This window comes from Cariama cristata, unplaced genomic scaffold, assembly GCF_000690535.1.
Source record: "Cariama cristata isolate BGI_N322 unplaced genomic scaffold, ASM69053v1 scaffold10086, whole genome shotgun sequence".
NCBI lineage: Eukaryota > Metazoa > Chordata > Aves > Cariamiformes > Cariamidae > Cariama > Cariama cristata.
The window spans coordinates 1-9,981 of NW_009622657.1; the positions used below are offsets into that span (position 1 = coordinate 1).

The 9,981-nt window shown below is 38.0% G+C and overlaps 1 protein-coding gene across 1 annotated transcript in view; it reads left to right on the plus strand.

Annotated features, from left to right (window-relative positions):
* The first annotated feature begins 2,713 nt into the window (after window positions 1–2,713).
* CTPS2 (CTP synthase 2) overlaps window positions 2,714–9,981 on the plus strand; it is a 28,256-nt gene continuing 20,988 nt past the window's right edge. Inside the window, exons 1-5 of the mRNA XM_009702410.1 lie at window positions 2,714–2,879; window positions 5,195–5,365; window positions 5,638–5,738; window positions 7,605–7,721; window positions 9,400–9,483. Coding sequence (XP_009700712.1) covers window positions 2,714–2,879; window positions 5,195–5,365; window positions 5,638–5,738; window positions 7,605–7,721; window positions 9,400–9,483 — 639 coding nt within the window. The remainder of the gene's footprint in view (window positions 2,880–5,194; window positions 5,366–5,637; window positions 5,739–7,604; window positions 7,722–9,399; window positions 9,484–9,981) is intronic.

Genomic DNA, 9,981 nt, shown 5'->3' on the forward strand with positions numbered 1-9,981 from the left:
ACCTGGGCCGCGGCGTAGCCGCCCGGCTGCTGGGGCAGAGCGGGGTTGGGGGAGCCTGTCTCCCGGGCTGGGCTGCGGCTGACTTCTTGCTGTAGTGGAGCACATAGGGGGTGGAGCGTTCCGAAATCCCTACTGAGGACAGCAAGATCCTGTTGATAAGACCGAACGGAGTAATTCGTGTTCTCCGCTGCTTGTGCCGATTTCCAGTTCCCAGCAAAATGTTTTCTTCCAGTATTCTTTTTTTACTTTCCCTCCTCTAGCTCTTTCCTTCTCCTTTTACAAATGACTTCCCAAACCACCTGGGATTCTTTATTTCTATTGCAAGTAAACACTGTTTCCTTAAGCTGCTGGGAAATAGCTGCTAAAATCATAGCGAGCTTTTCGTTTTGGTTCCTGTAAGCAAGGTGATGGGATTTGAGAGTTTTGAAGTGGCACATACTCAAGATTTATACCTGTTGTTGAAACAGTTTCTCTTCCCCTTCCTCCTTTTTCTGAAAATAGCTTTGAAAATCTCTTAGATGATGATGAAATGTTAATGTTGACAGCAATATTAGCTGGTTTATGAAGAAGGAGTCTGAAACAGAAGACGTAGCCCCCAATCTTAAAAATCTATGCTATTAAAAAAAATTACATCTTAAAATTAAGTGGCAGGGAAGAGTTAATTCCTGATGGTCCTCTTCTCTTGAGGTAAATGGAAATGACTTTTGATTGCTGTGGTCTTCCTTTTGTCCATATTGACATGGAAAAAATAATTTATTAATTCCTGTTATCAAGAAATGTAAGAGCATTGATTACATGCATTTTTACATTCTTGAATTCTTGTCTCCTGAAGATCCAACCCTTATTTGCATTATTTCAGTATAGTAAGAGGACGAGTTACAGTGTTCATTCCCTAGCGGCTGCTTAATACCAGCAATTGAAGACCCATACTGCTTTGATTTATACTGAGTGCTGTTAGATCATGTGCTGTTGAATGTTGTTTTGGATGAATTAGGTACTTAAGTAAGGAAAGATTTTCTTGACCCTAGAAATTTTGCTCAATGGTGAGCCATGCTGTCATTGTTCAAAAATTATTCCAGTGGTTAGCCCCCACAGCTGCCTGAATGTAATGTGAATACAGTTATGGATGAGGTACACACAACGTCATCCTGTTTCAGATGGAGTGGAGAAATGGTGCCAAAACCTATGCTTGTGTGAAAGCCATAAGTGGGAGACTGGTGGGGAAAACATCAACAGCAGTCAGTGTTAACAGCAGACTATAGCAATAAGAAGGGTGATGAAGAATTTTTCATTAGGATATTAATTATCAGAATTTTTAGGGAGTAGTCTCCTCATCATCTTTTTTAATAGTTTTGAATCCCTTACTATTCATACTCATACACAGGGCAAAGTGGCATAGACATATTAGCACCTATTAGATTATCGCCACCCCACCCCGGTCATATGATTTACCTAGTATGATATTTGAACCTCTTAGTTCATAGCAGGTCCTTTTTTTTTTCAGTTTTAATTACCCAGACTTCTTATAAAGAATCAAATTTTCAAGAAAGTAAGTTTCTGTATCTGAATAGCCGTTGTTGCTTATGCTAGTGCTATTGTAGAGCACTGTGAAATGTGGTATATCTCATCAAGGCTTCAGCGCTATAATATGCATTAACTATCATGGTTTCTATCCTCAGCTTATAGTGTTTGTGAGTACTTGTAGCTCCCTCTTGTGAAGAATAATGTATTTTGTGGTCTGTACAGGGAAGCAGAGACTCTGACAAGTTGGCCGTGCTATAGGTCTCAGAGCTGCTTTATCCAGGGTTGCCATTCTGAATGCGTGATGCTAATGAGTGTCATAACATCAGGTGTTTCTCTAAATCTGAAACTTAAAACAGATAGTGTTGTTTTCTAGAACAGCATCAACTGTTACTCCGCATCATAGTCCAGAGATACTAAATGATTCTTTTTCTGATTTTTCTCTCACCGTAATTACTTGGAGAGGGAGAATGAATAGGCATGTGAAGAAAGGACTTTAGGCTCCTGAGCAGTAACATACTGTAGTATAAATACGGTCATTCTGGTTTAGTTGTTCTTTCCTGTCTCATGTTCTATTGATCTGTAGGATATTGTAAGACTTTTGGTGAAATACTTGATACGCTGTGAGCTGGAGAAGTGAAAGCTGCTGAAAAATGGAGTGGATGGTATAATGTTCTGGTTTTAAGTCATTATTTTTGAAGATAAAACTACTGGGTAGAGAATGTGAGTGTTCTGTTTAATATAGCAATGAACAATCTTTGAGCTAACTTCTCAAAACACACGTGAAATTATTAACTACTTTAATTTAGAAAGAATCCAGGGTGAGATTCATCTTCCCTAACTTGTTGTTCTAAAAGTTAACTGGCTTTTCCTGTTACGGGAGAGGGATACATTGGATGAACTGTGCCTCTTTGGCATCTCCACTGGAAAATGGTACCTCTTTTTCCACTGACTGCGGAGTGGATTTAAGTGCTTAGCTTACATATTAGTGTATAAGCTGGGAGAGGTGAATCCTACTCCCAGGTTCCAAAGTGGTCATTTTTGTTGTTTGTTTCTGAAGGTAGTTTCAACTTAAGATTCTCCGCTTACTGAGGCTGTGTTCTTCCCTGATGTGAATTTGCATTCATCAGATGTACGTCTTTGTCATTTTAGATTTCCAGCTCGAGATCTGTGTGCTTGTGCTGATTTTCTGATGAAGTACATCCTGGTCACTGGTGGTGTCATCTCGGGCATTGGCAAAGGGATCATTGCAAGCAGCATTGGCACCATACTGAAATCATGTGGTCTACGTGTCACTGCAATCAAAATTGATCCTTACATAAACATAGATGCTGGAACCTTTTCACCCTATGAACATGGTATGAAGGGCAGTGCTGTTCTCTTTTGCATAAACATTTGTATTCACAGTAATGTAGTGTTTTGGTTGTTTTTTTTTTTTAAATTGAAAAACAATAGTATGGTAGTTATTAGTCATTTATAATCTATTTCGCAATGCAAGTTTGTTCCTTACTATGTGTTCTTAAGGGCATTCTCTGCTCTAAGAGAGGAGAAGCCTGTTTGTTGAAGATACTTTTATGAGTAGATGCTTTCTTTCTATAAAATACCACTTTGTTGGGAAAATCCTAGCTTTAGGCCTTGTTCAGTTAATGCTGTCTTCAGTTCAACTTGATAAAAAAAATAAAATTGGAATAGTACTGTAAAACTTAATTTGAAACTGAAGTCCTCAACAGTTACTTGTGAATGCTGTTATCTGGGTGTCACATGTTAGTGCCTTCTAGCATAAGTGTCTTCACGAGAGTTAGATTAAATTCTCATTTTAGTCAAATGAGGATCTAGTCAAAACCGTCAGTGAAGCTTAGAGAGCCAACTGACGATAGCCTTTTACAGTAGACACTTGGTTTGGTTAGTTAGCTCTCTAAGCTACGGTGGTTGTACTGACTACATGAGCTACAACACAATCTGACACGCATTTATAACATTGCGTGTTCCTTCAGCTGTCTGACTTGTTACTCATACGTTTATTAAAAACAATGGGTTTCGAAGTTCCAAAGTACCTTCAGCCAATAGACATTTCTAATTCTTTTTACTTTTAGTCTAGACCAAAATTTTTGGAACTGGAGATAAATGTGTTTATCTCCTGAACTGAAAAAAGACCACTTTGCTTTTTAAGTGGAGGAAGAACACAGTACATCAGACCTCTCTCAAAAAGCCAAATTTCAGTAATCCAGTAGTCCTGCACTTTCAGAAGCGCATCTGGTGCTATTTAGGCAGTTGACTGGGGAAGTTCTGCCTTTACCTTTGGTGGTAAGACTCCTGCGATGACTTGAGATTGTGAGGATGTATTCCTCCTCTGGATCGGGTACGGAGGAGGGGACACTATGGCATGTGATTCCCCCACAATTCCCCCCCCCGCCCCGCCCCCGGCCCCCTCTGTTCACTTTAGAGTTTCTTAGTGCTTGTGAAGAAACACTGGCTTCCTGGGTAGTAAGTAGAAATTCACACATGCCAGCATGGCGAGCCTCTTGTTAACATTTTGACAGAAATATGATTGAGTCAAAGTGTTTCAATTTGGTGATTTCCAGTTAAATGAAGAGGCTTTTTAAATAATGTATTTTTTTATTCTTCCGAGGCCTGCTTATGAGATGTGTTAGTTCCACTCTGCATCTCTTGGCTTAAATGATAACTTAGTACGGAGGAAGTACTCAGTGTCTCACAGGATCAGGCATAAATCTTCCACTCTGTTGTATGCATTGTGGTGTTTTTGTTAAACTATTCGTTGGAGTGTTGTATCTTGGTGGGATATAGATTTCTGTAGTCCACGCTATACCTTCAGGGGGGATTGCTTCTTTTTTTTGTTGTGCATTAGTCCTGTAACTTGTTTAGTCATTGATTCATTGAGTCATGGCAAAATATGTTGCGGTTTTTCTGAAGAGCTTTTCAGCCTTACCTCAAGATCTAACAACTTTAGTTCTTTCAGAAGTTGACTAGATTCAGAATTTAGAGACTCTTTAGAGGTCTAAGAAAAGTGTGAGCCTGAGGGATATTTTCATTAGATTTTTCAGTGTCAGAAATAACTCTTGCTGTGGACATCATGAACCAAATACACAAGATGAAACAACTGAATAAGAAGCAGTGATCATGTTTGAAAGAGCATTTGTGTTCATCATAACTTTACTCTCAATCCAAGCCTTAATCATTAAAATAGATCCAAACAACAAGAATTTATAGTGAAACACTTTGAACATGCGTAATAATTCATGCTTATAAAAGCACAGCTTTTGAGTCACAAATGTAAATTAATGTGTTACTTGTTGCTGATTTATGATTCCTGGAGGTGTTTTTTTTTCCGGTCAAGAATTGTAGCATGCTGTTGAAATGCTGCTTAAATATTTTTAAGTCGCTTAAGTATTTTGGCAATATAACTTAAATTTATTTGCAAAACTGTATGTGACTGAGGGATAGACATTTGATGTGAAAGTAATGACGTGGATATTAAGTCACACAGAAATACAGTGCAGATTGAGTTGCAGTATGTGCTTTATTGATATGTTGTTGTGGTATGTCATTTTAAAAAACATTTCTTCAATCTTAAAATAAGTTTAAAACTGCTGTGTCTTTAATAATTTCTGATTATTTTATTGCTTTTCTGTCTGTTTGCACTTTCGTTTTTCAGGTGAAGTTTTTGTATTGAATGATGGTGGAGAAGTTGACTTAGATTTGGGAAATTATGAGAGATTTTTGGACATCAATCTCTATAAAGATAACAACATCACCACTGGAAAGATATATCAGCATGTCATTAATAAAGAAAGACATGGTGATTACCTGGGAAAAACTGTTCAAGGTGATATTTTTAATTCTGTGGGATACTAGTCTGTTCAGTCTTCACAAAAGAGTGATCAGCTAGAACAAGCTGCTCCTTATTCCTTTCTCCTTTACAAGAGATACGGGCATATTCCTGTAATGTGGAGCTTCTGGGTTCAAGGAAAGGAGGAACAGAAAAAGGAACTCGTAGTTTCCTTTTGACTTTCTGCTTATTTTCCCCCTTTTGCATGCAAAAACTGGTATATGGACCTGAAGTAAGATATGCTTGCCGTCTTTGGTTTTGTCTTGTAGTTGTTCCACACATCACTGATGCAGTTCAGGAATGGGTAATGAATCAGGCAAAAGTTCCAGTGGATGATGACAGAAAAGAACCACAGATTTGTGTAATTGAGGCAAGTATGGAACCTTTTAGGATATATATCTGCAGCGAGCACAAAGAACTAGCTTTCTTTCTCTTTGCTACTTACTGTAAAAAGATCAGACTGAAGTCTTTTGGAGAGCGGTGGTGCAAAGATTTTATCTTCTTTGGTTCGTTCTGAGAACGATAGGTGTGGTCTTATCCCTACAGCTTCTGTTTATTTGAGTAAATCCCTTCAAGAATAGCGCTGAAACTAAGCTGCTAAAGAGTTTGTTAATTTATAAAATTATAGCAGCCGGTTACTGTAGTGTGAAGTATTATTCCAAGATACAGACATTTGACTGAAGCTTTATACTGTTAATAGTATTGAGAAAACTTGTGTAATACCTGAAATCTCCAATAGCCATAGGAGAGCCTATAATGTTCTAGCTTTCCATATGACTTCAAATGTCCATCTTGTTGCTCGTGGTCATGTTTAAAGGAATGTATTTAAACACTGTATAAGTTAGTTTCCCACTTTCTGGTGTTATTTTAAGGATCTTTGCAGGCAACTTTGATAATCACTTAACCTGAGGATGTTCTGCACAATAGAAACAATGAGTTTTACTCATCCTTAGTAGGGCATTGAGACAACTGGAGGAAAGGCAGTCAGTAATTGCTAGTATTACTGTTACAGCGGAAAATACAGAAAAAGATTGTACCTGAGAATTTGACAGAAGAATATGTCATAGATTTAATGCCAGAAGTGACCACTGTAATCAATAGTGTGATAAACTTTGTGACCCAGGCCACAGAATTCCTCAGTATCTTTTAGACAGAAGAATCTGCCTTGATTAAAATACACTTACTGGTATAGCTATAGATCTTTTTTATGATGTGCACAGTAAGATCCAAATATTTCATTAAAACAAATGTGAAACCAGTAAATATAGAAGTTGCACAACAACATTAATAAGTGATGGGCTTGTCAGTCCTTTAACTTCAAGTGTAATTTTCTGTTGCCTCCATGCAAGGGTGTGGCAGGTTGGTTTGTTTGTTTGTTTTAGCTCCAGTCTGATAAAAATATTTTTCTTCAGGACTTTAAGGATAATTGTAATGGTTTTCCATGGCAAAATCCTGAAGGAGTTAGGCTGAATATGTGTGTCACATACAAATGTAATTGTCAGAAGTTTTTCTGGTGCCGAGTGAACACAAATATGCAATTCTGCCAAAAGCCACTTGGTGGCACAGAAAGATAATTCTGAAATACAACTACTTCATAAGATTTGTGCTAAACACTGCTTCATTCAGTGCTTAGTCTACCACAGCTCTTTGTATCTTTGAAAGACATCTAATTTCTGTCTTCATAAATAAGTTTTATCATGGACTTAGTCTTTGGTTTTGGTTTGGTAATAAATATTTAAAGTCTTTTATAATGTCAAATATTATTTCATGTTGTCCATATGGCATTTATTGACATTGGAAAGCTATGATAATATTACTAAGTGTCTGTATTGTGTTGGTCACAACTGTTTATTAATCTGACAGATGGGAAAATGAAGCTTTTTCTGTACAGAAACCTTCACATCAGCTTAATTATTGATTCCTTTGTCACCACTTTGAAGGCAGCATGAAAGCGTGTATTATTCAGTAGCACCACACATTTTCCCATGGGAAGCTTATGTGTTTGGTGTAAAGTGAATATAACAGAACTGGAAAATTGTTTTATGTTTTCCACAGGAAAGAAAACACGCAGAATACATGAGGATTTTTTGCAGAGTATGCCTGCAAATTTCAATTGTCAGTTTTTTTTAAAGATAAAAATTTCAGAAAACTTGTTGAGTATGTAAGAGGTAGACTTTTTTTTTTTCTTTTGTTTTTGCTTTCTACCACTCTGACATACCCAAGCTTTCTTTTTCAGCTGGGTGGAACCATTGGAGATATTGAAGGAATGCCATTTGTTGAAGCATTTAGACAGTTTCAGTTCAAAGCAAAAAGAGAGAACTTCTGTAATATCCATGTTAGTCTAGTACCACAGGTAAGTTATTAAAATTAATAAAATAGATTTTTCTCTGTATTGGGCTTTACATTGGGCTTTACTTCTCCCATTAAGCCTTTCATGTTGGAGGGTTTTAGAGACAGAGATATGAAACCCAGCCACACTGGGGTTAATAAAGGCCTTGATAATTACTTTATTGATGTGAGAATCTGTTTTAATGTTCCAAGTTACCAAAAAACCCCCTTATCAACACTAATTTATCTAGAAGAATATAGTTGTGTTTTGCAGTGGAAGGTGCTGGTACATTAGAAGAGCTACAAAGCTGGTAAAGGGCCTGGAGACCAAGTCTTATGAGGAGTGGCTGAGGAAGCTGGGGTTGTTTAGTCTGGAGAAGAGGAGGCTGAGGGGAGACCTGATCGCCCTCTACAACGACCTGAAAGGAGGTTGTAGTGAGGTGGGGATTGGACTCTTCTCCCCGGTAACTAGCGATAGGACAAGAGGAAACGGTCTCAAGTTGCGCCAGGGGAGGTTCAGGCTGGACATTAGAAAGAACTTCTACGCTGTAAGAGTCGTTAGGCATTGGAACAGGCTCCCCAGGGAGGTGGTGGAGTCCCATCCCTGGAGGTGTTTAAAAAACGTTTAGATGTGGTACTTCAAGACATGGTTTAGTGGGTTTAGCTGGCATGGTGGCATCAGGTATACGGTTGGACTTGGTGATCTTTGAGGTCTCTTCCAACCATAATGATTCTATGATTGAATGGCCGTGATTGCAACCTGCTGGGCAGACCGCATCCGTAGAAGAGATTCTCCCCTTTTGATCATTTGGGCTCATAGGTAACTTTCTTACAAGCAAACAACTGTATCATTTTCATTGTCAAACAGAAAGGATGTTCACAGGAGAACTTCTTGCTGCATCCCTAGATAAAGGCAAGGCCAGGCAGGTGATGTAGTTGCAGATGCCTGCAGGCTCTGTTACAGGGAGCTGGCTGAGTTTGTCCTGCGGTGAAGGGATTTGTGCTGCACAGGCCTGGGCCTCCTCAGGTGAACTAGTGTGGATCACTAACTCCTTGATGTACAATGGTCTTCCAGTCAAGACCACTACAACTTTTTGTACAGGGATAAAAGTATTTTTCCATTCGAACTCTAAATTTTACTTCACAAGTAGGTTTTCTTATTATTTTAAAAGGTAAGTATTCACTGGGGAGATTTTGGTAAGCAGAGGTTGGTAATGATGTGATTGCATCTTGTACAGATAAAAAGAGAATTTTTAACCACTGCAGCTATGCATTAGAGGATTGATCAGCAAATGGTAGGATTGGTTCTGTGTATTTGAGAACAGAATTATTTACAACATCTGATTATTTCCAGGGACAGTCACTGAATACTTTGTGCTATGTTGGGCATTCTCCATTTATTAGCATAATCAAACTTTTGGGATATTCTTCTTCTGCCTGAGTCAATTATATTGAAACTTTTTCTCTGAAAAAAAAATACAAATAAACCTGTCCTGAATTAGGGCCATGTGGTTTCTTCACAGAGTTTCTTATATAAGTAATAACAGTGGTGCCATTTCTGTTTCTGGCACATTGTGGCTGTGTTTGGATATGTTTACTTCCTGCAAGTATTACTCCTTGCAATGACTTTTTTCTTTTAACCTGTAACTGCTCTGTTAGTAGATGTTGGTTGCTATTTGAGCTTTCAAAATATATCTTTCCAGCCTAACGCCACTGGTGAGCAGAAGACAAAACCAACACAGAACAGTGTTCGAGCGCTGAGGGGTCTAGGCTTGTCTCCAGATTTGGTGAGTCAATCAATACAGAATTTTATTTATTGGTCACCTGGTAGTGTCCTTGCATAACCTGTGCTCAAATAATAAGCCTTAGTCACCCATGAGAGACTAGAATTTTAGAAGAAATGCAAAATACATGCTGTACTGCTTCACTAAAACCACAGGAAATCAAATTACTCAAATTCAATGTAAGTTAACTTAATTCAGCTAACTCTTTGCAATATTTTGGGACTGTAGATTCTTCTAAAGGAATCTTTGCAGAAAAATCATTCTGCACTGCTGAAAATAATCTAAAGTTTCAGTTCACTTTGTGATAAGACCTAGAATGCTTCTGGCTTCTAACATTCTCTTACAAATTTCTTTTTATGCACGACTGAGAAGAAGCAATCCTACCTTTAAAGTACAGTCTTTAAAAATATTCATGTTTGGAAATATAAAACGTGTGGATGAATCTTCAAAGTAAAGTTCCTCAATTTCTTTCGTAGAATCATAGAGTAGTTTGGGTTGGAA